The sequence below is a fragment of the Geotrypetes seraphini genome, chromosome 10 (genome assembly GCF_902459505.1).
Source record: "Geotrypetes seraphini chromosome 10, aGeoSer1.1, whole genome shotgun sequence".
Lineage (NCBI taxonomy): Eukaryota > Metazoa > Chordata > Amphibia > Gymnophiona > Dermophiidae > Geotrypetes > Geotrypetes seraphini.
The window spans coordinates 117,478,070-117,491,582 of NC_047093.1; the positions used below are offsets into that span (position 1 = coordinate 117,478,070).

The following is a 13,513-nucleotide window of genomic DNA, read 5'->3' on the forward strand; positions in this document are numbered from 1 at the left end:
TCACTGACCCTGAGATTTGAAGTGACTGTCACCAGAAATACCACTTTCCAGGTCAAAAATCTCAGGTGACAAAAATCAAGTGGCTCAAAAGAAGCTTTCATCAGCTGGGTGAGAACCACATTGAGATCCCATGACACATAAGAATTGATAGAGGGCTTATTCAGTAACAAACCTCTCATGAATCAAACAACTGGAGGCTGTACAGAGATGGGCTTACCTCCTACATGAGAATGGTAAGCACTAATTGCACTGAGGTGAACCCTTACAGAATTGGTTTTTAAACCAGAATCAAAGAGGTGCAGGAAGTTTTTAAGAAGTTTTTTGTGTAAGGCAAGCAAAAAAATCTAGAGCCTTGACCTCACACCAAACAGCAAACCTCTTTCACTTAAAAGTAGGAGGGTAGAGGTTCCTACCCGTTGCTTCAAGGAAAGATTCTTAGTGGAGTTTTCCTTGAAACAAGATTTAGGAGACACTGTCATACAGGCCCAGAGATTCAAATTTTACACCAGGCTTTGAGGGCCAGAAATAGATAAGAACATAAGAATTGCTGTTGCTGGGTCAGACCAGTGGTCCATCATGCCCAGTAGTCCACTCACACGGTGGCCCTTAGGTCAAAGACCAGTGCCCTAGCCTTACCTGCCTACATTCTGATTCAGCAGGAACTTGTCTAACTTTGTCTTGAATCCCTGGAGGGTGTTTTCTCCTATAACAACCTCCGGAAGAGCGTCCCAGTTTTCTACCACTCTCTGGGTGAAGAAGAACTTCCTTACTTTTGTACAGAATCTATCCCCTTTTAACTTTAGAGAGTGGCCTCTCATTATCTCTGCCTTGGAGAGGGTGAACAACCTGTCCTTATCTACTAAGTCTATTCCCTTCATTAACTTGAATGTTTCGATCATGTCCCCTCTCAGTCTCCTCTTTTCAAGGGAGAAGAGGCCCAGTTTCTCTAATTTCTCACTGAAAGTCAACTCCTCCAGCCCCTTAACCATTTTAGTCGCTCTTCTCTGGACCCTTTCGAGTAGTACTGTGTCCTTCTTCATGTACAGCGACCAGTGCTGAACACAGTATTCCAGGTGAGGGCGTACCATGGCCCAGTACAGCGGCATGATTACCTTCTCTGATCTGTTCGTGATCCCCTTCTTAATCATTCCTAGTACTCTGTTCACCCTTTTCGCCACCGCCACACATTGCGCAGATGGCTTCATTGACTTGTCGACCAATACTCTCAACTCTCTTTCCTGGGGGGTCTCTCTAAGGACTGCACCGGACATCCTGTATTCGTGTATAAGGGATCTTTCAAATTGGGTGATGAGGTTTGGAAAACATGCCAATATCCTCAGTTATTGAAAGACAAGTTGAGAAGTAGAGGGAACCAAATCTGCTTCGACCAAAATGATACAATCAGCATCATTGTTCCGTGATGTTGTTTGCGTTTTACCAAGGTTTTCTCTATGAGTGGTATTGGAAGATATGCACACAGAAAACCCATCCCCCAATTTAGAAGGAAGACATCTGACACTAGCCTGCTGTGTGATCTCAGCCAGGAACTATTCTGGGAGAATTTGTTGTTGAGATGAGTGGCAAAAAGATCCAGCAAGGGGGTGCCCCATTCTCAGAAGATCTTGCAGGCTATAACCATGTTTAGCAACCACTCGTGCATTTGCAAAATCCTGCTCAGTCTATCCACAAGGATGTTGTCCTTGCCTGCTAGGTAAGCGTTTTGAAGGACAATCTCCTCAAGGAGAGTCCACAGTCAGATTCCTACAGCCTCCTAACACAAGGGGTTGGAACCCATACCCTCCTGCTTGTTCATATAAAACATTTCATCCTGTGTCTGTTTGAATTAGAATGATTTGATTCTGTAGCTGATCCCTGTAAGCCTTTAGAGCATTCCAAATAGCCTGGGTTCTAGAAGGTTAAAGTGGAGATCTGTTTCCTGAGTTGACTATTTTCCTTGGGTGTGAAGCCCATCAACATGAGCTCGCTATCCCAAGTTGGATGCATCCGTTGTTAATACTTTCTGAACAGATGGAATTTTGAATGGAAATCCAGAGTCAGATTGGATCAAGTGGTCCACTAGAGAAGAGATTGTCTCAATTCTTATATTAATTGGATGTCATCCACTAGGTTCCCAGTAACCTGAGATCATTGGGAAGCTAGGATCCACTGAACTTCTCTCAAATAGAGACATGACATGGATGTGACATGCACTGTGGAGGCCATGTGGTCCATCAATCTCAATATGTGCTAAGCTGTGACCTGCCCAGTGCTTTGGCCTTGCCAGGCTAGAGCTACTAAGATGTCCAACTTTGCATGGGGGAGGTAAGCCTGAGCCTGAGCCTCCTATGTAATCCTAGTGCTGAACAGGAAATAGGTTACCTGGACCATGGCTATGCTCTCCTGGAGCCAATCATAAGCCTATCCAATGCTGATGGGGTCAAGAACACTGAGGCTGGGACTGTTAAGCAGAGAGTGAAGGAGGCAGAATACACCTTTGAGAGTAGTAGGATTGTCTTCTATTTTCACCTAAAAGCCTCCTAGTGGAGGAGGACACAGCTTCAGGTTGCCAAGACAGGGACAGGATGGAATCTGTATGCTTCTTAATGAGGTTAATTACCTCTTCCACCTTGTCCCCCAAAAGAACATCTGGTAGCCTCTCCTGAACTGCCAGTTCAAGGTCAGAGACATGAAGATATGAGAGCCTTTGTTTCCTCATACCCATAACAGAGAGTCTGGATGCTATATCAAAAGTATCGTAAGTGCTCATGGCCAGATACTTCCAACACTGCAGCTGCTTATTGACCACATGGAAGGAGAGAGTCTGCAAAACTTAATGTACTTCATACCAGAGACTCAATTAAATGCTCATATAGAGCTGGTAGGACTATCTGTGACTCTCTTCGCGTCACACAGTTGGCCCGAGTATCTAATCCACACAGACGTTTGTTGTATACCTTTTTATTGTGGTGTATTTCACACCTTATCAACCATGGACCCCCGAAGAAGGCGTATTCTCCGAAACACGGACTGTGTCAGGTCCCTTGGTTTATAATGAGGTGGTATCATTAACTGCATTAAATATTTGGTATAATAAACACCGCCTGCATCTTGTACATACTAGTCTGCGGTTTATTTTTTATTTTTAGGACTATCTGTGAGAAATAAACATTGAGGACTGAAAAGTTTTCCTCTCAAATGAAACCAAAGTCCTGGCCTCTCTACCTAGGTGAGCCAAGGCATGATTTCTGGAGCTTTCGGATCATTTGAGCAGTTTTAAAAAAATATTATGGCAGGACCTAGGCACTGGACATACCAATTATGCAGATACTTGCCTAAAATGGTCTGGTCCTGTGGCATTGCATGTACTGCTTGAAGCCACTAGGAGCCTTGAACATGGAAGTGAAAACTTGCAATTCAAGGTCAAAGGACTCAATCATACCAAAAATGAGTTGAAACTTCCTGCCTGAAAACATGCTAAAAGGAGCCCGAAGACCCAAAAGTAGAAATCAGTTAAAAAAGATAATAATTTTTGAATGGAACAAAACCAAAAGAAATAAAGAGAAAATTAAATTACAACTGAATAAAAGGGAAAAATAAAAATGGGAAGGCACAAAATAGCAAAAGTTCGACACACTTAGAAAGACTCTAAGAGCAGCTTCTCACTCTGCAGAAAACTGATGGTCCTACATGCCAACGTTAGGTGGAACCAGCAGATTGTAAAGAGGGATTATAGTTCTTTTGGGCTATAAGAGATGTATTTGGGGTTTTATTTGGTAATTGTTTGGGATGGTTATAGAGTGGGTCTTTATCTATATGTAAGATGGTACTCCTTTCTCTGTTGATGATTATTTTATGTTGATTATTTTATGTTATAAACTGCTTACATTCTCATTAAAGTGATATAATTGTATATTAAATAAATCAAACTGTAAACTTGTAAACCATAGAATGATGAGGAAGCTGAGCCCTCTTGAGCCTGGAAGCCTTCTAGATACAAATACTGCATATCCACCTTCTTAGGTGTGACCTGCACTGAGAGGGAAGCTTCCCAGTTTTTCAACAATGCATCTTTTAGGATAGGGTGCAATGGTACTGTGACCCGATCCTTGGGAGGAGACTCATACAGTCAACATCTCAGCCCTAGGCCCCTTCTCCATCTCTAACTTAAATGGGATGACTGAAACCATCTTCTGTGCAAAACCAGTGAAAGAGAGAGACTCAGATAGAGACTTACTTCTCTCTTGAGGTAGTGAAAGATCAAAAGGTACTCCATATGATTCCTCCTCCAAGAAGTAATGTGGGCCCTCATCTGAGGATCATGAGTGGTCCCAGTCCAACTCTTCTTCCAAATCTGAAAGATAGGAGAGGGCCTCAATCTGCATCAGTGCAGCAGGTTGATGCCTATGCCTTGAAGAGCACCTCTATTCATCTCCACACAAACTTCCTCCCCTGCTGTCAAAGGTGGTACCATATGTGCCAATGCCAGGACCCCTTGAGGCACCAACATCCAATATCATTCCACAGGCCTTGTCTGAGCTTCAGGCGGAAAGCAAAAGCTGAGCCTCAACTTGCACAAGCCTCAGCAAGTTGCAGTTGGAGGATATATGCTAACTCATCGGAGATCCAAGATGGCCACGGTGCAGACGCTCTGAGAGCGACGCTTCTGACCGCTCCACTCCTTTTTTCCCTTTTCTTGCGAATCGGCTTGTTTTCTTACCTAGGATGCCGAAGAGAAGGGGCAGGAATGCTGCTGGCGCCTCACGGCGCTCCGAGGTGCCCTCCTTCGGCAGGATTGAAGAGATGTTGTGGTGGTTGCAGGAGGAAGCCCTGCCTGAGTCGGGAGCAAGCCCGTTGAGAGCACCGGATGGGGCGAGACCGGCGATGTCTCTCTAGGGCTCGAGACTACCATGAGCCCCGACCCGAGAGCTCCACCTCCGTGTCCCTGGTTGACCAGTTCCCCAGGGGTGGAGGAAGCCCCGGAGATGGGGAAAGTACTCCCCCAAGAGGCAGCAGGGTCATCATGGGAGACTGAGGCAGTACTCTCTGTTCAGGGAGCAGCTGCAGAAGAAGTTGGGGGAGGTCATGTAACCGGAGGTGAAAGATTCCAGCCAGGACCTAACCAGGGGAACTTTTCTTCTCTTGTCAGTGAGCACTTTAGCATTCAGCAAAGTTTTCCTATTATTGAAAAACCAGCACAAGTGACTTTAGATTTACTGTGGGATTTGATTGTAAATTTCACCAAGACTATTAGTCCCAATTTCCAACACATTGAAAGGAAATTGATTCAACATTCTAGAGAGCTCAAAGATTTGTCAACGGAAGTGACTATTTCAAAGACCACTACTCAAAAGCTTGATCAAGAAATATCTATGACCAAACAAGTACAGCAGTCCCTAATTAAAGACAATATCAATTTATGGAAGAAAATTGAGACACTTGAAAATAATTCTAGGAATAATAATTTAAGATTAATTAATTTCCCTAGATTGACTTCGGTTACTCCTAGGGAAATGCTTAGGAGATATCTGATAGAAATTTTACAAGTTTCAGAAGAAACTTTACCACCATTTGTTCAAGTGTATTACTTGCCAAATAAAGAAGGGGCTCAAATGCAAGTTAACATATCGAATCAAGCACCATTGAATCAAGTTTTTCAAGTTTTATTAGGTTTTTATATACCGCCTATCAAGGTTATCTAAGCGGTTTTACAATCAGGTACTCAAGCATTATCCCTATCTGTCCCAGTGAGCTCACAGTCTATCTAACGTACCTGGGGCTATGTATCTGAATTGTTAGAAACTTCAGAAATAGAAACAGTAGTACCTTCAACAATGATCTTGACCGTAGCTCTCGCTTTGGATAAAACATGGTTGTTGAGACTTTTCTTTAAAAACAGAAAGAAAGAGTTCCTCGGTTGCAAAATACAAATGTTTCCTGACCTTTCCAGAGAAACTCAAAGACGGCGAAGATAATTTTTGTTGTTGAAACCTTGAGTCACTTCACTGGGATCAACGTTTTACTTGCGACATCCTTGCAAGTGTATAATTTGCTACCGTTCATTTAAATATGTTTTCTTTGAACCACAACAGTTAACAGCTTTTCTGGCTATGTCCAGATTGGATAAAGAGAAACCATCAGCTCCATAATTAATATATCTGCCTTATCTCAGTTTGTCTGTAATTTATCTTATAATAATATTTCTTTAGCTCGCTTTAAGAAATCTTGGATCCACATTTCGAGGACTTGAGTTGAGTTGGTTGGAAGACTTTTCCTGTTTTAATTTTATTTGGATAGTTTATGATTTATATTGTTATAGGTCATATCTCTATTAACTTACTTTCTGTACAAATGATTACTTGTTATGTCATTTGAAAATTAATAAATAATTATAACATATGCTAACTCATCCCTGAGTATAGCTTGGTACTGCTCATCCGAGATTGACATTGGCAAAGGCTGAGAAGTTGGTGGAGGGACAGCCTGAGAATGCATTAGTGCCGAATCAGATGTGGGGCCCTAGCTGCCTAGAGACTTTTACACTGATACCTCTACCTCTCAATGTTGATGCTTCTCGGGTATCAAAGTATCTGATGCTCTGGTGCTCCTGGCACTGTGCATCGAAGAGGACCAGTGCTTCTTGGTCTTCTCTTAATGCTCAGCATCACATTCCTTCAGTGCTAACAAGGATGATGTCAAACCAGTATGCTTTCTTGATGTTGGGTCTGATGCCAACCAGTCCAGCTGACTAACAACATCCAATGTCCAGTGAACTCCACAATAGAGCACTCTTTCAAATGGAACATAGATAGGAAGTGAGATGCCCATATTGAGACATTCTTAATCCTGGTATTTTAGAAAAGGATCTGCTGACAGAATTTTTTCTAAGATAACTGCGGAAGTGTGTGTGTATTTGCTGGCATATGCAACAGAGGCAACATTTTGCAAATATAGATGTTGGAAAAACTGAATAGTACAATCCCAGCAGCTTCCATGTGTTGGCACATACATGTGGTAATGGCAATTATGTAATTGCCATATGTAATTGGTGCCACTTTCTCCTGTACTTTCTCCAGCTAACAAACTTATAGGTGTAAGTGCCACCAAGTAAACAGTGAGACCATAATTTTAACTTTCATATAAACCCCTGGCTAAAACAAGCACTTTTTTAAAGAAAACCTATGCATGCCTTTGAGCTGATGTAAAACCAGATGGAGAAAGTGTTCCTTATACACATGTATTTCCTTTATAAAAGGGGGAATGCACATGTAGATTTTAGTCCCACCCAATGCACATTCCTTTGATATCCCTAAACTAGTATTTACAAGTGTATGAGATATATATGTGTAAACAGCTGCTATTTAATGATTTCTGCTTGTCATGCATCTCTCATTAGGCTCGTTTCAGCATTTAAGGTTTGAATTTAGGAAGATCTCTTTATTTGTTCATATCATATTTTGTAATCAACTCATAATATTATGAAAACATTGCAGTACTTACTAATACATTTTGGTTCAGTAGACCATCCACTTTTTAGACATTCTATTTCTCCACTAGCCATTCCTTCTGGTGTACTATAACCCTTAAGGCAGTTATATATTGCTTTATCTCCAATATGATAATTTGTGGCAGAACTGGTTAAATACCCATTTACCACTCTGAACTGTTCACATGTCTCTAAAAGAGGAAATAAATGTCATATTAGCATGGAGAAAAAGAAGTGATAACATAGGGGCATAACTGGATGATTTATTTGAGGATGATACCAGTGGTTAGATATCAGTTTAAAAGTTAGGATTTTCCCACCATTTAAACTCTTTCCAAATGATATTCAGCCAACGGCAATCAGTATTTTTTTAAACACTGTCACTGGCTAAATTATTTATTTATTTATTGGTTATTTAGCCCATCCTCCCAAGCAGCACAGAACTAATTAAAAAAAATATATTCAAATCAGCATAAAATAATAAAAATACAAACATAATCCAAAATAAACTTTAAAGCAATCAGATTATTTTAATTTATAAAAATGATAATACACAATATCAAAAATAAGTTGCTGATATTTTGCAAGGCTGTGAAAATGTATTTGTTTTGAATTTAGTAATTTTAAGAACATAAGCATAAGCATGGCCTCTGCCGAGTCAGACCATGGGTCCATCATGCCCAGCAGTCCGCACCCACGGCGGCCCCCCCAGGTACATGACCTGTAAGTGATCTTATACCTAAAACATTCTATTCCCTAATCATTTAGAGAGTTACCATACAGGATATTAAAATTACTAAATTCAGAACAAATACATTTTCACAGCCTTGCTAAATAACAGCAACCCATTTTTGATATTGCATTATTTTTCCCTGGGAGGGATGGGAAATTTATGTTTGTCCTTTGTTTGTATTATGGGCTCCTTTTACTGAGCTGCGCTAGCGGTGTTAGCACGTGCTACATTACCGCGCTAGACCCTAATGCCTCCATTGAGCTGGCATTAGTTTTTCCGTGTAGCGTGGGGGTTAGCTCGTGCTAATCTGCAGCGCGCACTAAAAACACTACCGTAGCTTAGTAAAAGGAGCCATATATGTTTAGCGACTAAAGGGCGACCAGGATAGTATGTATGTAGCCAATGTGTAAACCGCATATTTTTATGCAGTATATAAATTGTTAAATAAATAAATTATCATACAACAGAGGGAAGTTAATACCAAAGCTCAGTCATAAAACAAGGAAACAGAAATATTAATCTAATAACTTAAAATTACTAAATTCAAATCAGATACGCAAAATAACAGTAACCCATCTAATAACTTATAACAGAGGAAGCTGATTGCAAAGCGTAGTCATAAAATAGGAATAAACTCACTCAGAAGTGTTTTCTAAACGAATTAATCTTGCACAGTGGTTCTTAAACCCCCAGCCCCCCAGCCAGTTAGGTTTTCAAGATATCCCTAATGAGTATGCAGGAGGCAGATTTGCATGCCTGTCACCTCTATTATATGCAAATCTGCCTTGTGCATAGTCATTAGGGATATCATGAAAACCCAACTAGCTGGGGGACTCCCAGGACAGGTTTAAGAACCACAGATCTAGCACAAGGAACACAAAAACGCCTCTACCTCTGTGATTGTAAAGAAAGTGTTTTCTTGTTAAGCTTTGCTATTAAGTTCCCTTTGTTGTAGGAATGCAAATTGGTAATTTCTCAGAAATATACACTGGGATCATTTCAGGAAAAACTAAATGTCAGTATTAAGGCCTTACAAATACACCATTTCATAATTGGATGCTGGTGTACAGAAGCCAAAACAGGAACATGCTTATGTTTGAAGTGCTTGAAGTGTTTAATGTTTGTCTTATTTTGAAATAAAAAAAAGTCTGGTGGCAATTTTATAGTCTTATGGTCTTTTTGACTTAACATTATCATTCCAAAATCAGAAAAGTTCCAAAAACAAAATATGTCTGGTCCCAAGGATTTCGGATAAAGGATCTTGTATCTGTACCAGTATTCTATAAAGAAAAGTAGGCACCTCTTTTCTTTATAGAATAGGCTCCAAGTAGACACTCTGTAAGTGCCTAAATGTAGATGTCCCTTTATAGAATCACTCTCCATGCCACTACTTAAGATATACTTACTGGTGCACTTTGGTATAGGAAACCATCCTTCATCAGTACATTTGATCCTGCCCCATATATTCCCTTCTTCTGTTAAGAAACCTTCATTACATGTATAATCAATTTTCTGCCCTTTTCTCATCGGAAAATAATAGTCTTTGTAAGTAGAATATGTGGTCCAATACAATCTACCATTTTCAATCGTTGGAAAGCCACAGTCTTTATCTTTAACAAAAAAGGGAAAAAAATAATAGTAACAGAGAATATGATGGCTCATAAAGAGGAAGATTCAAGAAAGTGCACCAAATAGGCATGAAAAATGTGGGCATCAAGTATAGTTCTATGATGGCAATTGTGTGTTAGACTACCATTATAGAATACCGTGTAATTTGGCAAATATGCACCTAACTTTAGGTATGAACATATAAGTGAAAGGCCATGTGAAAGGCTTGTGTAAAATGTTTGCACCTAAAGTTAGCGGTTGTGTGCATTAGTGATAGTTCTTTATAACTTACATGTGCAACTGCAAGATATACGCATGATTTTCCCATGTTTGTACCCCCTTTGTAGTTGCGCACTATAGTATTTAAACGCTAAGGAAGGAAAAATTATTGCTTACCTGATCATTTTCTTCCCTTGAATTATAGCAGAGGAATCCAGAGGCCCACCCTCAATGCTTGTTATTCTGATGCTTTCAGCTGGCATTTTTATTCTCTTTTTAGGATTATTACTGTTCATTTCTGCAGGTTTTGTATTTCCTTGGAATTGTTTGTATTTTGTGAGGAAGGAGAGAACCATGATGGCATATCTCTACTTCTGTTTTGTTATTTGTCCTCTATTTCTACCTGCTGATAGATGGTAATAACCTACTTGTCTCTGGTTTCATCTAAAAAGGAAGCAAAAATTATGTCTTACCTAATAATTGTCTTTCTTTGAATCATAGCAGATGAATCTAGAACAGACATGGGCAACTCTGGTCCTCGAGGGCCGGAATCCAATCAGGTTTTAAGGATTTTCCCGATGAATATGCATGAGATCTATTTGCATGCACTGCTTTCAATGCATATTCATTGCGGAAATCCTGAAAACCAGATTGTATTCTGGCCCTTGAGGACTGGAGTTGCCCATGTCTGATCTAGAGACATGGCTTATGACCATTTATCAGCAAGTAGAGATAGAGGACAAATACTGAACTCTGATATAAGACTGCAAGAACATAAGAATTGCCGCTGTTGGGTCAGACCAGTGGTCCATCGTGCCCAGCAGTCCGCTCATGCGGTGGCCCTTGGTCAAAGACCAGCGCTCTAACTGAGACTAGCCTTATCTGCGTATGTTCTGGTTTAGCAGGAACTTATCTAACTTTGTCTTAAATCCCTTGGAGGGTGTTTTCCCCTATGACAGCCTCTGGAAAAGTGTTCCAGTTTTCTACCACTCTCTGACTGAAGAAGAACTTTCTTACATTCGTACGGAATCTATCCCCTTTCAATTTTAGAGAGTGCCCTCTCGTTCTCCCTACCTTGGAGAGGGTGAACAACCTGTCCTTATCTACTAAGTCTATTTCCTTCACTACCTTGAATGTTTTGATCATGACCCCTCTCAATCTTCTCTGTTCGAGGGAAAAAAGGCCCAGTTTCTCTAATCTTTCACTATATGGCAACTTCTCCAGCCCCTTAACCATCTTAGTCGCCCTTCTCTGGACCCTTTCAAGTAGCATCATGTCCTTCTTCATGTACAGCGACCAGTGCTGGACTCAGTACTTCAGGTGAGGGCGCACCATGGCCCAGTACAGCGGCATGATAACCTTCTCTGATCTGTTTGTAATCCCCTTCTTTATCATTCCTAGCATTCTGTTCACCCTTTCTGCCGCCACCGCACATTGCGTGGATGGCTTCATCGATCAGAACTCCCAAGTCTCGTTCCTGGGAGGTCTCTCCATGTACCGCTCCAGACATCTTGTATTCGTGCATGAGATTTTTGTTACCTACATGCATCACTTTACACTTATTCATGTTGAACCTCATCTACCATGTTGATGCCCATTCCTCGAGCCTGATTATGTCACGTTGCAGATCTTCGCAATCCCCCTGCGTCTTCATCACTCTGAATAACTTCATATCGTCCGCAAATTTAATCACCTCGCTCGTCGTACCTATGTCCAGATCATTTATAAAGATGTTAAAGAGCACGGGTCCAAGCACCGAGCCCTGCGGCACCCCACTGGTGACACTCTTCAAGTCCGAGTATTGTCCATTTACCCCCACTCTCTGTTTCCTATGCTCCAGCCAGTTTTTAATCCACGTGAGCATTTCACCCTCGATTCCATGGCTTGCAATTTTCCGAAGTAGTCGTTCATGCGGAATCTTGTCTAACGCCTTCTGAAAATCCAGATATACAATGTCAACCAGATCTCCCTTGTCTATCTGTCTGTTTACTCCCTCAAAGAAGTGCTGCAAGTTTGTCAAACACGATCTGCCTTTGCTAAAACCGTGCTGACTGGTCCTCATCAGCCCGTGTCCGTCAAGGTGATCAATGATGCTGTCCTTTATCAGTGACTCTACCATCTTTCCCGGTACCGAGGTCAGACTCACAAGTCTGTAGTTTCCTGGATCTCCCCTTGAACCTTTCTTGAAGATCGGCATAACATTCGCCACCTTCCAGTCTTCCGGAATCTTTCCTGATTTGATCAACAGATTGGCTATTAGTTGAAGCAGTTCTAATATGGTCCTTTCAGTTCCTTGATGACCCTCGGATGGATGCCATCCAGTCCTGGGGATTTATCGCTCTTAAGCCTATCAATTTGCCTACACACCTCCTCTAGACTGACCGTCAATCCTGTCAGCTTTCTGTCTTCGTTTCCAGCATATAGCCTGATGGGTTCCGGTATGCTGTGTACATCTTCTTCGGTAAATACAGACACAAAAAATGTGTTCAGTTTGTGGGCAATTGAATTGTCCTCTTTTAGTGCTCCCTTTATTCCAACGGTCATCCAACGGTCCCACCGCTTCCTTCGCGGGTCATTTCCCCTTAATATATCGAAAAAACGGCTTGAAGTTCTTCACCTCCTGAGCTATTTTTTCCTCGTGGTCTCTTTTGGCCCCTTTTACCGCCTTATGTCACCTGTGTTGATGTTGTTTGTGCTTGTTCTAGTTTTTGTCCATTTTTGACCTTTTCCATTCCTGAAATGAAGTTTTCTTGTCTCTGATCGCTTCCTTCACCTCTACAGTGAGCCATGCTTTGTTCTTTTTCCTCTTGGATCCAGAAAGCAATCGCCTACAGCATCCAAGAACTTGGTCTCTCTAATGCAGCTGGAGGTACCTAGGTTCCAGTCTATTCCCGGATAGTTGAAGTCACCCATGATAACTGTGTTGCCTCCCTTGCAGTTGCATTTAATCTCGTCTGTCATTTCTCCATCAATTTCTTTGGACTGCCCTGGGGGTCGATAGTAGATGCTGATCTTCATTTCCAGGCCATTTGTTCCTGGAATTTTAACCCATAAAGACTCTAATTTATCCATCAGTTATGGCGTGTTCTCTCCAGTAGATTCAATTCCCTCTTTGATGTATATGGCAATGCCCCCACCTTTTTGAGCCACTCTGTCTGTATCCCAGCAGCCTGGTTAGTCAGTATTTCAGATAATACAACAGAAGTAGAAAATTCTACCATAGGTCTCTCCTTCCTCACATAAGGCAAACAATTCCAAGGAAATTCAAAACCTGTGAAAATGAAAACAATAATCCTAAACAGAGAGAGAGGAAAAAAAACCCCAGCTGAAAACATCAGGAAAACAGGCACTGAGGGTGAGCCTCTGGATTAATCTGCTGATTCAAGGAAAGAAAATTATCAGCTAAGGCATAAGTTTTCCTTCCTTTTCAACAAGCAGATGAATCCAAAGACAAGTGGGATATAGCAAAA

At 41.2% G+C, this 13,513-nt stretch overlaps 1 protein-coding gene across 2 annotated transcripts in view; it reads right to left on the reverse strand.

Moving 5' to 3' along the window:
• The window catches only part of CFH (complement factor H), a 587,670-nt gene that overhangs the window by 378,276 nt on the left and 195,881 nt on the right, over nt 1–13,513 (reverse strand). For both annotated transcript variants that reach the window (XM_033962168.1, XM_033962167.1), the window contains exons 8-9: nt 9,623–9,826; nt 7,498–7,674 (exon numbers count right to left, since the gene is read on the reverse strand). In XM_033962168.1, coding sequence (XP_033818059.1) covers nt 7,498–7,674; nt 9,623–9,826 — 381 coding nt within the window. The remainder of the gene's footprint in view (nt 1–7,497; nt 7,675–9,622; nt 9,827–13,513) is intronic.